Source organism: Malania oleifera, chromosome 2 (assembly GCF_029873635.1).
Source record: "Malania oleifera isolate guangnan ecotype guangnan chromosome 2, ASM2987363v1, whole genome shotgun sequence".
NCBI lineage: Eukaryota > Viridiplantae > Streptophyta > Magnoliopsida > Santalales > Ximeniaceae > Malania > Malania oleifera.
Window position 1 is genome coordinate 101,551,617 of NC_080418.1, and position 25,116 is coordinate 101,576,732.

At 36.3% G+C, this 25,116-nt stretch overlaps 2 protein-coding genes across 7 annotated transcripts in view; one reads left to right on the plus strand and one right to left on the minus strand.

Annotated features, from left to right (window-relative positions):
* Positions 1 to 13,821, plus strand: part of LOC131149925 (WRKY transcription factor 1-like) — a 38,125-nt gene extending 24,304 nt beyond the window's left edge. For all 6 annotated transcript variants that reach the window (XM_058100725.1, XM_058100722.1, XM_058100726.1 and 3 more), the window contains exon 5: positions 13,141 to 13,821. In XM_058100725.1, coding sequence (XP_057956708.1) covers positions 13,141 to 13,426 — 286 coding nt within the window. In that variant the 3' untranslated portion in view covers positions 13,427 to 13,821. The remainder of the gene's footprint in view (positions 1 to 13,140) is intronic.
* A 540-nt stretch (positions 13,822 to 14,361) lies between these two features.
* Positions 14,362 to 18,945, minus strand: LOC131149923 (scarecrow-like protein 21). Its single transcript, XM_058100719.1, has 2 exons — positions 18,822 to 18,945; positions 14,362 to 16,473 (listed from the first exon to the last, which is right to left on the minus strand). The coding sequence occupies exon 2, from the start codon at positions 16,170 to 16,172 to the stop codon at positions 14,538 to 14,540; it is 1,635 nt and encodes a 544-aa protein (XP_057956702.1). The 5' UTR covers positions 16,173 to 16,473; positions 18,822 to 18,945; the 3' UTR covers positions 14,362 to 14,537.
* Between the last annotated feature and the right edge of the window lie 6,171 nt (positions 18,946 to 25,116).

Consider the following 25,116-nt stretch of genomic DNA (forward strand, 5'->3'; position numbering starts at 1 on the left):
ATATAATTGTCTTCATCCATCTTGCTAGCTTTACCAATCATCTTCATCCTTCTTATACGATTTCTCTCCGATTAATGCCCTATGAACTTTAAATAAACTGTATACATATTTATATGTATTAGATATTTTTTTATAAAAATTATTTCTAAGATTGTACCAGCTAGTTTTGAATCAAATACATAAGAAACATGATTAGAGCAATGCATTGCTTATCAAATGTTTACAGATCTTCATGCATTCTTCATGTGTGACCTAATGTTTGTATATAGATTCCAATTAGGCATAACTCAAACTGCAAAGCTCCCACATGCAGCCTTACCTTGTATTTTTGCAAGAGTCTATTTCCACATCTTGAACTTGTAAACTCCAAGTCACACAGAAACAACACTACTGCTGCGCCAAGGCTCCCCTTCCCAATTAGGCATAATCGACTAACATTATTAAAGTTGCACAAATTCTACAGAAGACCATTCTTAGTACAATTACTCTTTGTTTTGACAAAGTTGAGTCCACACTCCACAGAGTATTCTATTAGTGACTTGTGAATATTTTTTGTAATTTCATCTTACAAATAGTCACGTGTTTACTAAGATTCTCCACTCTAGCATCGGGACACAGTCTCCTTATCATTGGTAGACAACCAATAATAAGCATTTATTTCGTATAAGCTTATAAGTTATAAAAATCTTTTTGAGAATGGGTAATGATGTAATTTGTGTAATCCCAAGAGAGGGGGGGGGGGGTGAATTGGAAATTTATAAAATTCTAGGTCAATCAAACCAGAAACGGTATACCACAACCTAAGGTTTGTCTAGACAAGTAAGAATTCAGCATATATATGAAAGGTTAGATAATTTGCACAAGTAAAAACAGTTCCAATATTTCCCAACCAAACACAATTTAATATTCAAATTCACAAGCAATAATATCCACAGGAAAGATAAGCTAGCAAATATAGTAAAGTAAAACGTGTAGGGATAGAGTGACACAAGATATGTTATCGAGGTTCGGTCAACAATGCCTATGTCCCCACCTCAAGCTCATAAGAAAGAGGATTCACTAAATGCTTGCTTAATGGGCGGAGCGACGCCGATTAAAACCCTCCGCCGATTAAAACCTCTCCTTACGGGGCAAGGTAAACCCCAGCTCAAATTTTGGGGCTGAGCCACAACCAACTACAACACCTTACAGGACGGTGCTTCTAGTTCTCCTAATCGGGTCTGAACCAATCCGGTGCACGTTACAGGCCAGTGCAATCCTCTTCCGACCACATGCCGGGAATACAACAATATTCAAAGATTTGTGTACAAAGATAATGCTGCTTAATGGAGATAATGTTAAACTATATGTCAACTCTCAAAAAATATATGAATAAATATGTGTGTGAGAGTAAGATATTTGATTCAAGATATTATATTCACTAAGTATATTTATCAAAAGATCTTTAAAGCCCTAAGAAAATATCTCACAAGATGTTTTTCAGATATTAAGCAAAGGAGATATTAGAGTTTAAGCTTGCAAAAACGTATTTGTCAAAAGCACAATGCAAGCTTTTGAATCTTGCAATAAGGATGCAAAGATTCACAAGAATATGGAGAGTTTTTCCCAAGAAATATTTATGAATAAAATATAATGGGAAGAACTCAAGCTTTCTCTCTAAAAATCAATATTCAATAATGCAAAGAGAGAGAGAGAGAGAGAGAGAGAGAGAGAGAGAGAGAGAGAGAGAGAGAGAGAGTTTAGCTTAAAGATGAATGTAAGAATGCCCACAAGATAAAGTATTCAATCAATCCTAAAGTTGCAATAACTTTGCAAATGAAGATGAAAAACACAATGCTCTCTTTCTAAGAAATATATAATCAATAGAATGCAAGAAAGAGAATCAATAATAAGCTTGTAAATGTGGGAGTATAGAAGCTGTAGCATAATAAAAAATTTCAGAGAATTTCTATGTTAATTCAAGGTGCTAATCCAACTTTGGAATGGAGTATATATAGATTCCCCAAAAATTATAACCGTTAGGGACACGGCCGGTATTTGAAAATGTTTAATTGCAAAATTAAATGTGTTTAGTGCTTAAAAATATCGGCAACCCAAGAGGGTCGGTCGACTGACATAGGCGTCGGTCGGCTGATCATGCAAAAAATTAATGCCAAATTGAGAGGGTCGGTTGGCCGAGCAAAAGGCCGGTTGGCTGACCTCTCAATGATTTTCAAAATATATTGAGGCTCGGTCGGCTGAGCACTTTGCCGGTCGGCCGGCCGTGTTAAGAGCGATTTCCAAACTTTAGTAGTTTCGGTCGCCCAGGACTGTCTTTAGGTCATTTTAGCTGGTTGGCTGAGAATGCTGAAAAAGCAAAGTCTAATGGTCGGTCGACTGAGGAAGATGTGTTTATTTTTGGTCAGTCGGCCGAGGCTTTGTAAATAGCCCAGCTATGAAGGGTCGGACAACGGAGGCATATATAACATGTTGTGGTCGGTCGACCGAGGTCTTTTAGAAACAAGGTATGCCCTAATTTTGACCTTAAAAGGATGTATCCTTGTTTGTGTAAGTATGACTTTTTAGATTAGGGGACCTAAGGTCAGTCTAAGGTCTTTGTTTGAGCTGTCATTCCTATCATGCATGAATGCATCATTATAGACCCAAAAATAAATGCATTTACAAGACAAATGAAATTGTCTTCATCCTTTGCTCTTTATGTTGCTATGCCATATCCTAGGTGACGTAGTCCTTTAGCTCCTCATGGCTTTGATAGTACCTTGACTCTGCGTGCCATCTAAGAGAAATATCTATTCAAGCACTTGATGCACAAGTGAGATACCTTGGATTTGTCATAATCAAAACGGGATATGACTCATAAAGTCAATGGGGAATTTAGGCCTTAGAGTAACATGTCATCTTGTTAATGATCCACATTAACATGATCAGTATACAATGTAAATTACTGAAATATTAGATTATACCATAGTACGCATTTGATAAAAATAGACTTCAATTTATTAATATTAGCTTTTTAGGTCATACATATCTTTTGAGGATCATGTACTTAGTAATTTTGGATGCCTTACTCTACTTGGAAGCTGCCTTTTTCAACCACAACTAGAAATTTGCTAGGGCTTTAGAAAGAAGAGAATGTACATGACCTTGGCAAGTAATACACCATGTCTTACAATTAGAACTGGTGCTTGCCCGAGATGAGGAATGAAGAACACTATGAGACTAGGAGACTGCTTGCTGGAATTGGGCACCCTGTTCAGATCATGTTCCATATGGTGGCCCACTTGGATTGCATCTCCCTTTTTATATAGTCAGAAGACAGCTAAACTGATGAAATCTGTCAGTTCAGTCCCCATCATTACATAGAGATAATCCGATCCACCCTCCATGGAAATTGGCATCTTGTCGACAAGCCATGGAATCTAGTGGTGTATTCTTCAACGGACATGGCTAACAAAATTTAGGTGAGCTTGCTGTTTGTAATAGTGGGGACCAAATATCAGATCATAGCACTTTTCACCTCTTCCCATGGTCTACTGGCAGCACCGCGTGTTTGATGGTGCTTGGCCCACTAAACTTGAGCCATGCGCTTTAATTTCTCCTATATAAACAACTTTTTCAGCTTCTCATTCAATCCATACCACCTAGAGAAACTCTCAATATTGTTTACCTGGTCAAAGAAAGCCTCTGGGTAACTCTCCATAGAAATCCCAAACATAGTCTTGCAACTCTATCCGCTTTAGCTGGTACTTGAAACAATGCTAATGATAGTAGAGTCTACTCAATAACATGTCAATGAATAGGAGGTAGGTAGTGCTTGAACACTGGAAGGTTTGAATTCTATGGTACATTTGTTTAGGCCTTTTGCTGAAAGTAGTAGCATCAATCTTCTTAGCTATGGTGATTGATTCGTCCACTTTGTTTTTCAAACTTGACATTCTTCCCGCATTCCGCACATTGGATTCATAATCTGCTGAGAAACTTTTGAACTGAGGTATCAATTCCGCATTGGAACCATTTTTACAAGATAAAAAACTGTAACTAAGGTATCTCAGTTGTCCCCTTTCTGACTCTCTCTTGCTTGCTGCCTCTTTTCTTGTGTTGTCTGCCTTTTTTTTTCGACTGCATTTTATTTTTGAATTTTTTTTCGGTCTTTAAAAAAAAAAAAAAAGAAATGTAAGAATCTAGAAAGCAGAACCAAAAGATTGGATTGTGTGTCTGATTTGGAATGGCTTGTGGTTTCGAGTAAAACTGCATCTGGATTTAGAGTGCCTTTCCTCCAGCATTGGGAGTGGCTTGATCTGACTTGGGAGCTTTTGAGAACCAACTAGGTAGTGGTGAGGGCCTGCCTTTGTGTGAATTTATACACTTGTGCATAGAACTTATGTGCAGTCAATGAAGTAGTGCTTGTAGGAATGTCAATGAGCTTCAGTGGGGAGTTTTTCCAGATAAATCTTTTGGTGATTTTCAGGGTGTTGCTTGTGGACAAAATGACAAGAGGATAGAAAATTCATGTGATACAGCAGGTGTAGTAGCATGTGGAGTTTTGGTTGGATGTGAACTTTAGGCATGAGGTCAAGCAGCACTGTCTTATTGCAATAGTGGTGTTTATTTATTGAGTTGAGTGCTGGAAATGGTGGCAGTGACTGGCAGTATGTGGACTCAGAGAGAAGGCATGAAAGGTAACAATGAATCAATGACATGCATCAGGTTTGCTGTGGTGGGAGTTGTTAGAATTGTATGATTCTCAACTTGAATTGTATGATTCATATTGTTTTAGGACAATCAATTCAAATTTTATACATGAATCGGAAAACACCATGAATCGTATGAATTGATCGATTGATCTGGGTGAATCTTAGAATCGAATTGTCCAATTCTCACTATTCAGTTCTGTCGGGTTCCAGGTGGTTCCGGTTGCTTTTAAACCCATTTAAAAAGATTTTTAACTTCTATATTTTGCACGATGACACTCTTAGAACCTTTTACATGAGTTCTGTCCTGGAAAAACAGAAAAGAAAAGACTTTTGGTTTTTATTCTGCCTCTTCTCCTCCCTCTCTTCGTTTCTGCATTATGTGAGTGCCAGTTGTGTCTACTACCATTGAGAAGGTTAGAAGGGACTTTGGAGAAGAAAACTAAAATCTGAAGATAAGAACCAGAGGACTAGACTCCAGAGTTGATGTACTATAGGTGCTTGAGCTGATTTCCCTTCAAAGTTTTATTTATTTATTTATTATTATTATTTTAATCTGTTTTGTTATTTTTGTTTATGTTTCTAATTTACTTTTTCTTCTTGTTTTAGTTGTTAGAGAAAGCCTATGCATTAAAAATGATATATATATATATATGTGTGTGTGTGTGTGTGTGTGTGTATTATTGTTATTATTAAAACCATAAAATTCATTTTTTTATTTCTTGATCCCTCCCCATAGCTTTTTTAAAGAAAGCATGACTGGTTTTTATTTTAATTGTGTTGCACTCTTATACTTACTCCATAAACATATATTTAATTTTTTACAATTTTTCTTGACATATTTTTCAGTGTATTTTAAACTTTTAAACTTATTGCTTTATTATTACATTATATTGTATAAACTATTCACCTATCAACTATTCATGGTATATCTTTTTGTATATGGCTAGTTGTTCCTTTAAGTGAATGTAGGTTTTTGAGTTAAATAGGTCATGGTAGGATTCAAGACATACAAAACTTGCTTCAAAGCAAGTGCCATTCCACTTTGCAACATGGTTGATCCATATTTGTTGAAATTTCGATGCGCTTTGCTATTTTATTTTGTTATACATGCATGTTATTTGGAAATGATTTTTCAAAATTTGTACTAAATCTTGTGATTCAATTTGATTCTCGATTCATGATTCTTTCGATTCATGATTTGAATCTCGATTTGACAACTACTGGTGGCCAATCCAGAGAGAGAGAGAGAGAGTAATCTCATGAAGGATGGGGCAAAGAAACAATTTGTTATAAAAATTTTACTCTAATTAAAAATGAAGCCTAATAATCGCTTTTATAGGAGCGAACCAACCTAAAAATAAAATTACGCAAAATCTCTAAAATAAACTGAATATCAACAATAAATAAATAAATAACTTTTTCTTTATACTAAAATTTATCCTTCTTGGACCCATGGTCTTAAATTTCCACGAAACTGTCAAAATTTTCATCGAAATTTCCGATTTCCGTCACCCTCAAAATCGAAATGGCAGTCAATTTCCGTCTTGCATAATTTCCGTCGAAATCTCAACGAATCATCCGAAATTTATTGAAACCTTGAAATTTTAGTGAAATTTGTCGAAATTTATCGAAACCTCGAGAGTGAAGTGAAAAATTTCTTTTAATTTAATTTATTTATTTTATTGAAACAAAAGGTTATCACTAGTGCTTTTGAAATTATATGAAAAAATAAACTATTCATGTCTAAATTATCAATATTTGTATAATAAATAATATTTAAATGATTTATGAATTTCATTTGCATTAACTGAATATGTTTAATGTACATTATCTTACAAACATGTTTGATACACATACTATTTTACAACTTTTCCACCTCATACAAAACATAGATGTATTTAATTTGTAATATATTAGTCTTAAAACTTATATTTTTATGTTTGTTAACCATTTCTAAAGTTTCACAAAGAATTCCATGCTTTACTACTAGTTTCCTTTATTTTTTCAAATTGAAATCAAAATCTACATCGAAATCTAAATTTCCGTCGAAATTTCCGTACTTTTGGAGCTTCGAAATTTTAGTCGAAATTGAAATTTAAGACCTTGCTTGGACCTAGGACCTGAAGTCTAGGACTAAAATTTTGGTTTTGATAGAAATTTTGACAGTCTCAATCTATGGAAAATTCTTGCTGGATAGAATTGTTGATTTTGATTTTGATTTAAAGAATTATAAAAAAATCATAATAAATATTGAATGAAACTGTGGGAAATATTAAAGTAGATGACTATGTATAATTTAGAAACAAAATAAAAAACCTCATTTTTGCTCTTTTTCTTAAATTTTTATTTCAAATATCCAAAATTTTGGTTGAAATTTTTTAATTTTCTTGAATTTCATATGAAATTTTGGGAATGCTTGAAACTTCAGCCAAAATTTTGCAAAAATGAGATTGAAACTCAATTTCATTTTGAACCCTTTTGAAATCCAAAAATTCGATGGAGATTTCATCAAAATTACCAAATTTTAAGTTTATGCTTGTGGTCAGGGATGAAGCAAGAATCTTTTTCCTGGTGGGTTGGACAAAATAAACTCTAGAAAAGATAAACTATGTGAGGAAAATTAGGCGAAGGACCAAAAGCTGTTAATAGATATAAGTCAATTGTTCAAAAAGCAAATGTGTATAACCCTCATGAAAAATTTATGTCACATATTTTTATATATCATTGTTAAGTAATTACTTTCATAAGTGCATCACTAAAGTCGTGTTTGGAAGCATGAATTATGGCCATTTTAATTTGGATTTAGTGGGTTGACTTTTGACGAAATTCAATACAATTTGGAATTGCATTAAATTTTATCCAAATCCATACGAGTCCAAACCAAGGTCCGAATTCCAAGTTCCCATAACACATGGGTTAGTATGTAATATTAAATATTTATGTTGTCAAATACAAAGTCTTCTCTACGAAAATTTCTTCTCTACGAAAATTTTGCAAGGTATCGATATTTTTATAGTAATATATTAAAATAATAAATGAGAAGATTAGTGAGTTAAAAAATAACAAGCTAAAAAATACACACTCATATATATATATATATATATATATATATTAGTGTGGGGTTGGGGAGCCTCCACATAGCTTTGTCCGTGCCTGCAGCCTTCAGCCCAGGCTTCCAAAGCCTATAAAAAACAGATTCATCGAGGCTAGTTGTTCTGCATCAGTTGTTGAATGGAGACTGGTGGTGTGAATCAGTATGCATGATTTCTCTATGTCTCTATGTTGTCTTCTTCATGAAGCTGTATGCTTTGTGTCAACTGTCAATTATCTCTATTGAAGTGTTGCAATTAAGAGGTCCATGAGATGCAGCGATTTTTCTCGGGAAAAATTGTCTCCTACCGCCATATTCCTTCTGCATTGTTGGCCTTGCTTATTAACATGTTCTTTCCTTCTATTATCTGCTATCTGGTCTTGTGTGATTCCATGATTAGAAAAAGGAATGCTAAAGCCTAAAAGTTGATCCAGTATGGGGTTGGAGGCTGGCTTTAGTTTCTTTATGGTCTTGTGTGGTTCCTTGGTTAGAAAGTGTAAGATTAACAAATGAATGTTGCTTAGTTTCTATATGGTCTTAGACTCTTAGTTATTAAGCACTTAAGGCTGCTAGATTTGATTGGTTGTCCTCTTTCAATATCCAGAGAAAGTCATTAAGTCTTATTATGTTTGTCTACTTGAGCATAGTTAGCTATTGTTGACTGGCGTGACTTATGCAGCTGAATCAATTTTATTTGTTGCTATTCTTTCGGATTATGACCATTTCTTCATGCTAATTTTTAGGCACTTAGCCGTTATGCTCAACATGTAGCAGATTTTTCTGCAATTCGGTTTTCATTATGCTGTATAAATAGATAGTTTGTTGCTCAATAAAATTTAGTTTTCTGAAGTCTCTAAATTAGCTTCTTTTATTATCCTCAGTCTTTGGTTTTTAATAAATCCAATAGATTGGTATTAGAGCCATAGTCTTGAGGGACCTGTGAGATTGAGAGAGCTCAAACACAACAACCTATTCAGAATGAATTTAGAAAATTCATTCACTACAATTGCACCTCCAGTGTTTGGTGAAACAAATTATCAGATGTGGGCTGTTAGTATGGAAGCCTATCTTGATGCTAATGATCTATGGGAAGCTGCTGAACAAGTATATGAAGTTTCGCCCCTGTCAGACAATCCAACTCTTGCACAAATCAAAAATCAAAAGGAGAGGAAGCAAAGAAAATCAGAAGCAAGAGCAACCTTGTTTGCAGCAGATCATCCACCATTTTTACCAGAATAATGACACTGAAAACAACCAAGGAAATTTGGGATTTTTTGAAGCAAGAATACGAAGGAAATGAAAGGGTCAAAGGGATGCACTTGTTGAATTTGATCCGAGAATTTGAGATGCAAAAGATGAAATAATCAGAAACAGTCAAGGAATATTCTGACTTACTTCTTGGCATTGTCAATAAAGTAAGACTCCTTGGTACCAATTTTTCTGATTCTAGAATTGTTCAAAAGGTCCTAGTCACAATTCCTGAAAAGTTTGAGGCTACAATTTTATCTTTGAAAAACTCAAAAGATCTGTCAAGCATTACCTTGGCAGAATTGTTGAACACACTGTAGGCATAAGAACAAAGGAGGCTTATGAGACAAGAAGGATCTGTGGAAGGTGCTTTTCAAGCCAAACCACAGAACAACAATGGTGGCAAACAAAAAAAAAAGAAAGAACGAAGACAACAAGCCTAGGGGTTATGCAAGTGACAACAAAAATAGACAAAGTAGCAACACTCAAGTCTTTCCACCTTGTTCCTACTGTAAAAAAACCAATCATCCATAGAATAAGTGTTGGTGGAGGCCAGATGTAAGATGTCACAAGTGTGGTCAGTTAGGGCACATAGGAAGGATATGCAAGACTCAACAACAAGAAGGAGAAGCCAAGGCTGCTAAGGATCAACCTCAAAAGGAGCAGTTGTTTGTGTTATCATGCTTTGCCACCAACAGCTCCACAGAAAGCTGGCTTATAGATAGTGGTTGTACAAACCACATGACTTATGATCGAGAGCTCTTCAGAGAGCTTGACGAGGCTGCTATTTCTAAAGTCAGAATTGGTAATGGAGCACACATTGCAATAAAAGGCAGAGGAACAGTAGCGATTGAAGGCCACACAGGTTTGAAATTAATTTCTGATGTTTTATATGTTCCTGAAATGAATCAAAAACTTTTGAGTGTTACTCAGTTGTTACTCAGGTGTTGTTTGAAGACAAAAACTGGGTGATTAAAGATACAAAAGGCATAGAGGTGTTCAAAGTTCAAATGAAAGGCAAAAGCTTTGCCTTGGATTTGATGAAAGAGGAGTAGGATGCTGTACACTAAGAAGATAGCAATATAGTGCTTTGGCTCAAGAGATTGATTGGGGCATTTCCATCATGCCGCTCTACTTTTCATGAAGAAGAACAATCTGGTGAAAGACTTGCTTGAATTAGAGGAGGAGCCTCCTAAATGTGCTGCTTGTCAGTATGGGAAGCAAACCAGGCTTCCTTTTCAACAAAACAAGGCTTGGAGGGCTACACAGAGGATGCAATTAACACACACAGATGTGGGAGGACCAATGAAAACACCATGATTGAATGACAGTAAGTATTATATTGCTTTCAATGATGATTACTCAAGAATGTGTTGGATTTATTTTATGAAGCTTAAATTTGAGGTTGCTGACATCTTTGAGAAGTTTAAAACTTGGGTTGAAACTCAAAGCGAATGCAAAATGCAGGTGATTAGGTCTGATAGTGGAACTGAATATACTTCTGAAAAATTTAACAAGTTTTGTGAAGATGCAAGCATCGAACATCAGTTGACATCACCTTACACTCCTCAACAGAATGGTGTTGTGGAGAGGAAAAACCGGACAATTATGGAGATGACAAGGTGCATGCTTCATGAAAGAAATTTTGGGCTGATGCTATAAATACAATAGTTTTTCTGCTAAACAGATTGCCAAAAAAAGCTTTGCTTAAAAAGACTCCAGGATCTACAGGATCTACATACCACAAACAAACAAAGTAATTGTTAGCAGGGATGTTCAATTCGTTGAGTTAGATAACTGGAGTTGGAAGAATGACAAGAAGCTCGAGGTTCAGGAGGAGAATATGATATGGATGATGAACCTGTTAGAGGAACCAAATCATTCTCTGACATTTATTAGAGGTGTAATGTTATTGTAGTGGAGCTCGAAGGGTATGAAGAAGCTGCAACTGATCAAAAGTGGATAGCTGCAATGAAGAGGAGCTAAAGATGATTGAAAAGAACCAGACATGGGAGTTGGTAGATAGAGCTAAACACAAGAAAGCTATAGGAGTCAAGTGGGTTTACAGGACCAAGCTCAATCTTGGTGGTTTTGTTAACAAGCACAAGGCAAGACTTGTTGTCAAGGGATATGCCCAGATGTTTGGGGTAAATTTTTCTGAAACTTTTGCCCCAATTGCCAGGTTGGATACCATAAGGATACTATTGGCTCTTGCTGCACATAAAGGCTGGGTTATGCACCAAATGAATGTCAAGTCAGCCTTTTTGAATAGATACTTGGAGGAAGAAATTTTTATGGAGCAACTTGAAGGGTTTGTTTTTCAAGAACACGAGGAGAAGTCATATCGATTGAAAAAACCCTGTATGGTTTAAAATAGGCACCAAGGTCTTAGTATAGCATAATTGATGCACACTTAGTGAACTTAGGCTTTGAAAAAAGTCTTGAGTGAATCTGCTTTATATATCAAGAAGACTGATGATGAATACTTGTGGTATCTCTGTATGTTGATGATCTACTCGTTACAGGAAGTAGCAAGGAGTTGATTGACAAGTTTAAAGAAGAAATGAAAGATGTCTTTGAAATGACAGACCTTGGGAGGATGACATTCTTCCTTGGTATGCAGGTACATCAAAAGCAAAATGAAATATTTCTATGCCAGCATAAATTTGCAAATGAAGTCCTCAAGAAATTCAACATGGAAGAGTGCAAGCCAACTGCAACTCCAATGAATCAAAAGGAGAAGTTTTGCAGAGAAGATGGAGCTGAAAAGGTGGATGAAAGGCTATACAGGAGCCTAATAGGCTGTCTAATGTGTTTAATTGCAACCAGGCCAGATATCATGAATGTAGTGAGTTTGCTATCAAGGTATATGCACTGTGCTAGTGAAATTCATTTTCAAGCACAAAATGAATTCTTAGATATGTTAAGGGCACAATTGATTATGGAATAAGACTCAGTCAAGTTAAAAACTTCAGTCTCCATGGTTATTCTGATAGTGATTGGGCTGGATGTGATGATGATATGGGATGCACCTCAGGTTACTGTTTTAGCTTTGGTTTTGGAATTTTTCATGGTGTTAAGAAGCAAGAAGTCATAGCTCAATCCACAGCAGAAGCAGAATATGCTGCTGCTGCTGCTGCTGTGAATCAAGTCCTTTGGATCATGAAACTTATGACAGATTTGCATATGGAACAACAAGAAGGCACACAAATATTTGTGGACAACCAAGCTGCAATTTCAATTGCTAATAATCCAGTGTTCCATGGCAAAACAAAATACTTCAAAATTAAATTTTATCTTCTAAGAGAGGTACAAAGGGAAAGCGAAGTGCAGCTAATCTACTGCAATATAGAAAATCAAAGTGCTGACATCCTAACAAAGGCACTTCCGAAGATTAGATATGAATTCTTGAGGCAGAAGCTTGGTGTATGCAGCTCTAAAGTCAAGGAGTGTTGACTGACGTGACTCATGAAGCTGAATCAGTTTTATTTGTTGCTATTCTTTAGGATTATGACCATTTGTTCATGCTAATTTTTAGGCATTTAGCCGTTATGCTTAACATGTAGAAATTTTTCTGCAATTTGGTTTTCATTATGCTGTATAAATAGATAGTTGTTGCTCAATAAAATTTAGTTTTCTGCAGTCTCTAAATTAGCTTCTCTTATTATCCTTAGTCTTTGGTTTCTAAAAAATCCCACAGCTATTGAAGACTGTTTGGTTGTTTCTTTGTCCCTTCTGAGCACATGATGTTGCAATACATGTTGTAAGGAGGTTTTTTTTTTCAAGATGTTCATAATATAATTGGATTTCAAAAAGTTGACATACTTGAATGATGATAATGGACATAGTTTTATTTTTGCAAGTCATCAAGTAGACCCATCCTACTTTTTGAGTTTTGCCACATTGGAGCAGCTCATTTTATGCTGTTAAACCGTTGTGAAGGATTAAGAGGAGATTATTCTAATTTCTTTTGTTGAAACACAGCTAACAGTCCACTTGGTGCATTCTATATTTAGAATTTTACCTGTCATTGCAAGTCTCATTAGATTGGCTATTGGGTTTTATTATTCTCTTGCTGAACTAAAGTTCTGCTCTCATGTTCTGCAGGAGTTACTACAGGTGCTCAAATATGGGATGCCCAGTCAAGAAGCATGTGGAGAGGGCATCTCATGATCCAAAAATAGTTATTACTACTTATGAGGGTCAACATGACCATGATATGCCTCCTGCGAGGACAGTGACCCAAAATTCTAATGCAACAGCTTTGAACAGTGAGTCAAGAGCTAAGGCAGAAGAGATAGGTGGCCACGAGGTCGTCATTCATTATAGTTTGCATCCTGAAGGTAGATCAAATGAGCAGCGAGGACCTGGTGCAGAACCCGTCCAAGGCTGAACCTTATTGATTCCAGTAGTTCTGGACCATTTGAATTCTTAAATGTAGGTGTTAATTTATAGTAGGATGGGTGTGGGTGTGGGGGTGTACGCCCCGTATATTTTAGTTGAATAATGACTCCCATGACTGGGCTACAGAGGACTAGTAGGCTGCTAGCTGGTGTGTGGAAGTACTATGCTCATGTATCTAAGATCAGAGATGTACGTGCCATTGTAAGATTGGATTTAGAGCAGTTGTCCTTCTTATTGCATTGCTGCAATGGTCTTCTCCGTCTCTTTGCACCGAGGCCTGTTATATTTACTATTTCATTAGCCTATATAAGTTGAAGGGTTTTTTAGAAAGGGTGATTGTAACGGCATTGCCAAAGTTTGGAAGTAAAAAGTATATTATGTTAACTTTTTTTTCCCCTTCTACCAGAATAGCATATATATTTTTTTCCTTTTATTTTAGTAACATGTTTGAATCTTGCTGCTCCTCGAGAACCAAAGAACATTATGCCCTTCCAGTTTCTAAGCCTAACCAAAAGTTTTGGGAAACGAAGAGGTATACATTAAATGAACCACGAATTCTGGGCAGGAAAAATGGGTTTTAAATACACAGCCTTTTTACGTCTTTGCTCGGGCCTCTTCAATAGAAAGCATATTTCACCCACAATTTGTAGTTTGAAATGCACGCGCGAACCATCACAAGGTCTCATCTGAAAACCTGATTTGGAAACAACGGAAAATCCATGGGCTGGGCAAAAGTTAACAGCCTCTTAAGAAAGTGAAGCATCGAGCCTTGGATTTAGAATTGTCCACCTTTCAAGTCTCAGAATGATGCAATTCAACAACAGTGAATACAATTTTTATATTTTGCCTTGTCCAGTTCCAGCCTCCCCACACTCGATCACAGCATTTATTTTTCATCTCAACCAAATACCAGAGTCCAAGCAATTGAAGAGTCTCAAAAGGACCAAAAAGCTAATTTTAATTGATAAAGGGTACACAATGGATGGCAGGGTCTTCCCTCCAAATTCTTGTAAGCTCTTAACAGCTAACAAACAGCAGGAGAGGAAAGAAAGGTTCCACTCAAGTTACAGACCTAGGGAAGTTGCAGGTCAAGTCCAGTTTTATTTCCATGCACAGGACGCAACTAAATCTCTATCCATCCAACCAAGATACAGAGCTCCATCTCTCTCTTCAAGCCGATACTTATCACAATAGTTCTCCAGCAGTCTTTTGATTGTGGCATTCACCAAGGAGCTCAGTGGGTATGGAGTAAATCCTGCCATTGCAAACCGCAGCTTCCACTTCCCCAGAAGCTCATGCCGCTCCACCCTCTCAGCCCCCTCACAGGCTATTATATTAACAACATCCCTGGCCAGGCAATGCTGTTCAATGTTGATTCGTTCCTTATGTTCCCTTGGAAGAGTCACATCAATTGATTCAAACATGGCAGTGTAGTAGTTCAGTGTCTCAAGAAATCGTGGGAAGAATGGAGCTGTGTTTGTGTTAGACTCTTGCTCAACAAGGGTCACTACCTTCGGTGACAGGCCCTTCACCAGCCTCAACAGCCGGTCTCTGTGATTCTGGGTGCTGACACTCTCATCTGGCATGTGGTGCAGCATGAAAGCAAAATTCACAGCCAGAGCTTCCCCTGGTTGAACTCTGAGATTCTTGAGCTGAACGTCACAGCCAGCCATGGCAGCTGCATGGAACTCAAATGGCACCTTAAATGACTCTGCAAGCTTGGATAGCATTTTCCCCACAATATTGAGACCACCTCCGCGGGCATAAGCAGATGTGGAATCATCAATACCAGTTATGCGGATATGGGGCGGTCCACCAGGTCTAGCTGCAAAGGCCTGTATTAGAGTTATCCACTGACTCCCCTGGGCTATTTGAAAATCAATTATGTGGACTCTCTTTTCATCTTTCATGGCTTCTGCAATGGCACCATTCGCAGACATGTATCCAAATTTGAAGTAGGGGCAGACCTCATAAAGAATGTGCATGTAGGATAGGAGCTCATCGCTTGCTGGCTCTTTGCATCGCAAAGCTTTATAGATTGTGGTCCCTGAGGATGAAAGCCTCGCTACAAGGCCTTCCAACATATATGCTCCCAACCTTTGAATTGGTTCACCAGAAACGGACACCATTTGACGTAACTCAGCCATCAACCATTCTGCTGTCAATATATCATTATCTGAGAGTGCTTTTGCACAGGCAATGAGAATCTGTCTCAAATCCCCCCTTGGGATCATCTGTCTCCAGCTGTTTATATCTGATGACGTTATGCTGGTCTCTCCTTGGAAGGAACTGTCATAACTGTTGAGAACATCACAATCAGGTCCCAGCATAGCATTTTCCAATTCTCTCAGCTTATGCCTCAGGTCATTGGCATCATCAGTTATGCAGGATCCACTTACTGGAGAGCTATTGTTGTTGTCCGGTGAATGGTGTGGATCAACTTGGCAAGAATGAGAATCTTGCTGTGACATGGGGCTTCCATTGGGTGAGAAACTGATGGTGGATGGAGACTTGTGAACATGGTAACTGCCAGTTGCGAAGGATGATTCCAGTGTGCAGTACTGCTGGCTTGAAGATAGACTAGAGAAATTGGTTCCATAGTTGCTGTTGTTATAGCATAGTTGGTGGTCTACTGTTTCAAACCGAGGCAAGCAGTAGGCCTCTACCTCTTGCGCTGGCTGATAGTACCTTCTCTTGGACATGCCTAAAATTCTATGCTGCTGTGATGCTTGCATTGAAGCATAGCCTACTGAAGCTGTCTGCCTGGTACGTGTTTAGCTGGCTAATCTTCCAAATCTTTATTGGGAGGATCATTCTCCAATCCAAACAGTAAAAGCATTTTTCAATGAACTGTTATTGATTAGTAATTAGTTTTGGCATCACAGTAGCAAAATAGAAGCCCTATTTTCCTTGGACAGGTAGATGTTTGATGATAGCAGACCTCGATTTCACTAAAATAAGCTACATCATAGGCTTTAAAAGTTGCCAATTAACTTCTTCACAAAAGAAAGCATATCAACAGAGAACAAACATCATCTGGCAAAAAAAAGAAAGGGCAACAAGATCAATGTGACTTTATTGAAGTACTGAGAAAAATGAATGAAAATCCCCCTTAACAAAATTAAACCAACGTAAGTAGTGCTGGGAATATAAGAAAATCTTTAAATTGGTTGTCCATTAAGCAATTTCCTCTGCAAGCAGGCAGTGAGGAGAATGAAGTCAATTTGTTGTTTGCCCACCCCTGTTGAGAGGAAATAATATAAAAGGTTGTCCATGTTGTCATAACTGTCACATTGATGCATGTTCCAATCCATGATCAAGTGATGATAAACAATCCAGTTCATTGATGGTCAAAAGTATACTGAGTGCTTGTTTTAGGACACAACCTACCTTTTTAGCACAATCTTTCAGTCAATTACATCCAGATGCGGAAATCTAAAACGCATAAATCATCAGTGTAGAAGAGAATACCAAGGCATAAATCACCAGAGGTACAGAAGCATCAGGCTTATCAAAAACTAATGGTAGGCAATGCACAACACAGGTCAAAGAACATTTCCCTTGCACAAGATACTCTCTCCAAAGCAAGATTTCTTATTCCTCCACTCCCACCAAAAACAATACAAAGAAAATAATAGTAGCTGCCAAGTTTTGAAATTTTGCAACATAAAGTTTTGAAAGATGGGCAAAGACAGTAAACCTCAATCTCTTTATCAACCATAATTAACTGTCCCTGTCATTATATTCTCACTTACTCTTCCCTCATTTTATTTATCTTCTGTTAAAAGCTTTGGAGAAGCGTTTTACAACCTTTCAAGGACTTTGTAGAAATCAAATCCTCACCTACCTAGACTGCTAACCCTCTTCAGGTTATCCATTTCTACTAAAGCCACGCTTATATGTTCCAGGGTTGTCTAGTCATGTCTAATACAATAGTCAACTTCAAGTCTGCATATTAATTTCCTAACATCAATATCCACATGTCACGTTTACATGTGCTACCAATATTAAATCAACAGGGCACCCTTTTTCCGCCAAAATGGGGGAAAAATCTAATCGGTTGGTTCACTTTCAGACACAATGCAAATTCAAATATATAATCCCAACAGAAAATGGAAGTTCTCTCCTCTTCATGGATTATAATAAAATTTGAATGCATCTTAAACAGATGAAAATTGATATGCAAAAAATTTCCGCAAACTGAGGAATTAAGGGTTCTTGAGTAATCATATAAAGCTCGTGTGCAATAACAGGTGATAACCACTCAGGTAACAAATGGGATGAAGATGAACTGTAAAATTTTAATAGGTCAAAATATAATTGGTTAGTAGAAACTTAAAGGCTTGAAAACAATACAGTTGAGACCTCTCATTACCTCTTCCCAACCAAGATAAAATTTCCACCGACTTTTTGCAGTGAAAATATAATACGTTTAAAAAGAGAGGCATGAACCTAAGGAGATCCTATAGGTAAAAAAGTTGGAAACTCAATTGAATGATCCCACCTACTTGATCTGTCATGTTCTTTTCTTTCAACAGGTAATATTATATGAGTGGTCCCGCCCTCCTATGTGTACACACACACACACACACACACACACACACACACACACACACACACACGTATGTATTAAAGCAAATTTGAAACAAAATTATGAAATCGGTAACTTCAAATTTGCTAAAAATGACTTGTAAATCCATTGAGTTTAAAAGAAGAGATAATTTTCTGTGTCTTAAGTGAAGCTCTTGTAGCATAAACACAAAGTAATACTCTTGACATTTGCGCTCTCCAAGGGGGGCTGAACTTACAAAATGGATCTATCACCCCATATGAGAAAAGAATGTCAACTACATTTCAACCAAAATACTGAGTCATGTCTTCATTCTTACGTAAGGAAAATACTCAGAACTTCAGAGAGATGAATTCATCATTGAAGCAAGGTATTTGAAAAAGAGGATGGATGTTACCAGTTGCGATTCCATTTGTCTCAAAACACAATGACACTCCACAAACAAGCAAACTATTGAAATCCCATGAGTAAAAATCAAGATGAGACCCACTGCAACCACCAACAGAGGTTCTCAAAACAGAACACATAAACGCAGACAGAAATCTTAAGAAAAAAAAAATTTCCACTTTCCACAGATCTATCGCCAACCCATTTCAGAAACGCTGAAAAAACCAGGAAATTAAAACTGTAGGTCGAGTTTTCGGTCCCAAAAAATTCAAAAAAAAGAAAAAAAAACCCAGCAATTACGTCAAAGTTTCGGAAAACCAGTTCCTCATCATATCAGGAAACAGAGTTCGAAAACAACAATAACAAATGAATGCTGAAATAGCTTCAATTTCAGCACAAAATTAGTCCTTGTATGGACAAAACCCACCTTCGTTGCGGAATCTTGTGTTTCGTCTACAAATCCAGCTGAAAACAGATTGCCCCGAGAGAGAGAGAGAGAGAGGGAGAGAGGGAGAGGGAGGGAGAATGAAAAGTATAATTGTAGGAGTGGGAGTGAAAGGAAAGCCGAGTCTTATAAAATCAGTGGATTAGTTAAAAGGCCTTTCAAAAGGCCCTTCAATTTGATTAGAACTACGGCGATGCCACTGAGAAATTATTGTTCCAACCCCCAAAAGCTAAATGAGACAATGCTATGAATGATGTAGTGAATGATGTATATTCGTAGGTTAACATGTGGTCACAATATTTTACTAAGACTGCCCTCACACTTAAAGTCAACATTCCCATAGATTGTTATAGCTATGAGTTGGCTTCAAACATTTATGAGAGAGCATGACATGATTCAATCGTTGTCCAAGTTTAACTCTTTATTTAATATTTAAAAATTATGATATAATTAATATTTTTGGTTTACAAACAATATTTTAGAATAAAAAAAATTATTTTAATTATTAGGGATACCTGTATGGATAGAAATTGATCACGTGATAAGTGTTTTATTATTACATGACAAATTCGATATGAGGTGTACGATGAAAGAATCATTTTCTCATATAATAGAATTTAATTATTTTATATCCTACTAAATTGAAAAATAAAAAGAATACAAATGTGAGAAGACCCATATTTTAATGGGTTGGTATGAAATAAATTGCAAGTGGCTTCCTTCTTTCATGGACCAAAAGACCCAAAAGAAAAAAAAAAATTTACTTTGGTCAGAGATGGGAGGCCGATCTTCCCAAATCAACTGAAAAGTTATCTTCTCATTCTACCCGTTGGGTCAACAATCAAGGGCGGGAGAGGGAGAGGGAGAGGGAGAGGGAGGGGTTAAGACCCAAACACCACAAACTAACCCTAGAATGGTCGGGGGCATTATTGTAATTGAAAGGGAGAGAGAGCAGGGCGTGGGGATTGGAAGACGAGACCCACACGGTGGAGCAGTGCAGAGGGGGCCAGAACACCTAACTTTTTTATTTTTGAAGCTTTGAATGAAGGGGGGAAAGTAGTGACTTCCAATTCGGCTAACATGTGCGCTTCTCTTCTCTTTCATCCCCATGGCCCATAACAATACTAAAATGCAAAATGCGTTTTTATTTTTTATTTTTATTGCATAAGAACTCTAACTACTAACGAGCCCTTCAAGTCCCCTGATGTGACACCAAATCTACGGATCAATGTCCCCCGCCCCCAGGTCTCGCTGATCAAAACAAAGTCCGGATGCGGACACGGCTTCCGTGCATCAGTTGGACGTTCGGCTAACCCGATCCCTGGGATACATCTCCATTATCATCCACGGTCCCCGCTGATTGACCGAATGCAAAATGCTCTTTCATCCTATCTTAACATTGTCCTATTATATTCTATATTACATTTTTCCTTTTCTCAGTCATGTTTAAATAATTTCTTTGTTAATATATATATATATATATATATATATGTACGTATGTATGTATAAAAAAATATATGCCCATAAGAATTTTTATTTTTTATTTTTGTATAATAATAGTGTAAGCAATCCTTGTTTGGAATCGGAGCACAAGCCATTTAATAAACTTTCTTTAAAATTAAGGGGATGATTTTGAGATATTGGCTTGAAATTGATATACGGAAATGTATGTTGACAATAGATAGAAAAATAAAGTAATGAGGTTATATTTTATTTACAGAGCGCCTAATCTTATGAGTAGAGGAGTTATAATATAAGAATTTTATAGTTTGTATAAAACAATATGTTATCATCATAAATAAAAAAATAATCTAAAACCTTTTTTATGAATTTATAATTAAGAATAGATAAGAAGCAATTATTCTTAAATTTCATCATGAGAAGTCTATTCTTTTCATATTTTATTTTGAATGGAATAATAAGAATTGGATAAGGAATACCTATTGTCACATTTATAATTGTACTTTATGTTATTTCTAAAAGTACCTATTCAACAAACTAAAATGACCTAAGAAATAGCATAGTTTTTTTTTTCTTTCCTTTTTTGTTTGAAGGTTTCTTTTTGTTAATTAGACATGGCCTCACAATTAATATTCATAAAAACAAGAATGTGTTTATAAATTGTGATGGTAGAACATTAGTATGGTGATCAATGACATTAACTTAGGTCTTCTTTCTTTTTTGGGGGGTTGGGGTTAGTCGCTAGTCTATTTTTTAGGTTTATACAAAGAAGAACGATAACATAAATATGAATGAATTACATTATCTTATGCTCTCTCTCTAGGGGATTTTTCTATAAATTGTAATCTTGTATATAGACAAAAGATAATAATGCACTTTAGCAATGAAGTACAATAATAAAACATAAATGGATTACATTATCTTGTCTCTTTCTTTCCTTTTTCTTGTTTGTTTGTTTGATTGATTGCCATCTTAGGGTAAGATTTTACCACCTAATCTTAGAAAATAGCATTGTATGTATGTATTTAGACAAACACAAGCATGTGTACTCAAAGCTCATACATCATAATTTTGATAATAGAAACACCTATAGTTTATTTATCAAAGTGCTAAATTTTATTTATTTATTTTTTTTGAGAAATTTTTTTTTTTGCCATTTTGTTTATACTTGATAGTTAAGTAATGTTTTCTTCCAATCAATTTTGTATTATGTGCATGCAAGCATATAAACATATGACAATGTGTTTTTTTCTTGTGTATGTGCAAGCATGCGTACATGTATATTTGTATGTATGCATTTAGAGGTAGACCCAAGTTGGGCAAGTAATGTGGAGCAGTCTAACAATACATCTATATTTATGTTTACACATATATCATAAAAAGTTTTTTTTTTTAATGAGAAAGTTTGAAAATTCTTCAAAGCTCCAAACCTATTTTTCTAAAGTTTTAAAAATTTTAGTTTAATAATATGTAATCCATTTAAGCCTTCTTCCTTGAAAAATGGTAAATGAATAATTTGTATTTTTCTTATATATTTCCTTTTAAAACTTCTACGCCACAAGATCTTCCTATATATATATATATATATATATATATATATATATATATATATATATATATATAACTACAAACTGTATAGGATAGACTACAAAATTTTTTTTTCTCTAATTTACAAGATTGTAAACAATTTCCTTCGACAATTTGAAGGCTATTAAATCCTTACTATCTCATTCCAAGTTATTTTACAACAACAAACTAGGTAAAAGAGTCAAAGATAAACATGTCTCATGAGTGAGTATAGGTTGTTTTGTAACGCCCTGACCCCCCATGTGGGGCCGAGGTGCTACTTTAGTAATGTTTGTATACCTGATATCACATTTGTTATATAATTGCAGTGGAAGTAAATACAACATTCTCCAAAATCCATTACAAGAGTTCTAAACTACTTTTATATATAATAGTCCCTTATTATCCATATTATAACTCATTAAAACAGTACAAACAAAAACAACTCAATACATATACTATACTTCTAACTCAGCCCCTCTAGTATGCTATGCATGATTCCTGGTGTATCCTGAAAAGATCATTTGTATATTAGGGTGAGACACTTTTTAGTAAGGCAGATTAAGTTAATATTAGTGTGGCCAATATGAATTTTAGTGTATACAGAAAATATTCCATTCTCCATTTAACCGAAAATTACAGTTATACATTATACTCACTCTGCACAGTTAAAAATACCATTTTCATTTCCATCATATAAACCAGTTCAGTAAACAAATAACACCATTTACATAAATCAACATATATGCATAAAAGACACCCCCTGGGACTAAACACCATTTACTTCCATCATGGTATAGGTTGTGTGGCTCGAAGGCTGAACTTAGTCCTAGGGGATCAACCCAGACTACGTCAAAGTGTCCATCTACTAATACACCTGCAGGCATCCGCAACCCAGTGCAGGTCCGATTTCCTTACCACTTCCTAGTCCGGACCCCAGGAAAGGTACACCCTCTACTGAGGCTAATCGGCTGAAACCACCCTATACCTCTCTATCCGATGTGGACGCACATGGCCAAATAATAATTCCCTAGCAACGGTACTGTGCTCATAATACAATTGATCCTCAGGGTTTTTAAAGCTTATCATGCATTTTAAGTAATGAAAACAATAGTTTAAATCTCATTTTGTACAAAACCTGCCATTTAATAATACCCGGTCCCCGCCCGTCACATAATACCTATTCCCCGATTGTCAAATACCAGTAGGCTCTCAGCTGTTAAACAAAACCTTGGCCCTCGGCTGTCAATTATACCCGGCCCCCGGTCGTAAAGTAAAACTTGGCCCTGACCATCATATAAAACTCGGTCCCCGGCAGTCACATAAAACCCAGCCTGCAGCCGTCATATAACTACCTAGCATTTTTCACAAACAATTCCAGTATTTTCATAACCATACACAGATTCATTTAATTATAAAATAACCCCCAAATATTATTCACCTGCCACACGATTTCAGTATTTAAACGTAGTGCATAAATAATCAACAAGTACCTTATAATATATTTAATTGATAAACAACCATTCACTGTCCATATTATTCAAAATACCATATCATATATCCTAGGTTTGAAAAGTCCATTTTGAATGGTTGGTTTTCGAAATAACAACTGAAAACATAAATATACATATATACGAAGCAGTTTGAGTTGTTCGACTTTCATAAAATCCTGACTTAATTTAATCCCCTTACTTATTTACTAAGAGAGTTTCTACAACGCTCCTAAAGCCTACCCTATGGCGATACGAAGTTCAAAATCTTGAAACCACATCTTTCCCAATTTAATCAACTCAAATCCCAAATTAACAACCATTAAACATCCCTAGGCCATTACACCCCACTTAACTAATTACATGCTAGACAGATAGCCCATTTCTACCCTTACCTCAACTTTGGAGTGGTGTCTAGAAAAATCAAAAATCTACTCTACTAGACTTGTAGAGAAACGCCCTAGATCCTCGTGGTAACTTTCGATCGTCGATTTAGGCGACGAACGGTGAGAAATCGTAGAGAAAGGGGGAGGGGGTACGAGTTTAGAGAGAGAGAGAGAGAGAGAGAGAGAGAGATTTAGGTTTCTTAATGAAGAATAAATTTTAAGACCTTTTTATAGGCCGTTGACTCGGCCAACTTCGTCGATGAAATGGAGCCTTTGTCAATGAGTTGAAAAAGGACGTTCGTCAACGAAAGAAGGGGTTCATCGACGAACCTTAAGCTTGGAATTTTCTGTCGTTTGGGATTTTTTTGTTGACGATGCCTGAACTTCATTGACAAGACACAGAAGGCCACTCGTCGCTGAAAACAGGGGATTTGTCGATGAGTCCTACTGCTTTGCCCTTTTTAAATTTTTCTTCCTTCTTTTTTTATTTATTTCCTTTATTTTCTAGGTTCAGGTTTCTACAATCTCCCGCTTCATAAAAATTTCGTCCTCAAAATTGCTAACTGTTACCAATAACATCCTTAATTCATAATCCATCTTTATAGAAGAGTTGGTAGCCACCCACATAGCGGCTCCGTCCCAAGTTTATTAAATACCCTCACTTATGATGGAGGAATACTGTGGTTGCACACAATATCTTGAGAGATTACAATATCAAACAAAACTCCCCCAAAGACCATTCATATACGAAACTGTAAATAACTCACAAAACTACACAACCTACAAAAAAAAAAAAACTAACACTTACCTATCTAGTGCTGAAACTCTTTGAAAAGCTGTGGGTATTTTTTATGTATTTTTGTTTCTAATTCTCAAGAAGCCTCCTCTACTGCATGATTATGCCACAACACGTTTACTAACGGTATGTCCTTAGTACGTAATTCCTGTATTTTTCGATCCAGAATCTAAACTGGTACCTCTTTGTATGTCAGAGCATCCCTGATCTCCAAAGGCCCACAACTTATCACGTTTGAAGGATTTGACATGTACTTCCTCAACACTGATACATGGAAAACATTATGAACTCTGGACAACGATGGGGGTAATGCCACTTGATAGGCAATTGGACCAATCCTTTCCAAGATCTCGAATGAACCAATGTACCTAGGGCTCAACTTACCCTTCTTCCCAAACCTCATCACCCCTTTCATCGGAGCAATTCTTAAGAATATCATATCACCAATATCGAACTCTAACTCTCGTCGGTGAGTAACAGCATAACTCTTTTGCCGATTCTGCGCTGCTTTAATCCTCTTCCTAATAAGCTCGACCTTTGCAGAGGTCTGTTGAACTAATTTCCACCCCAAAATCTAC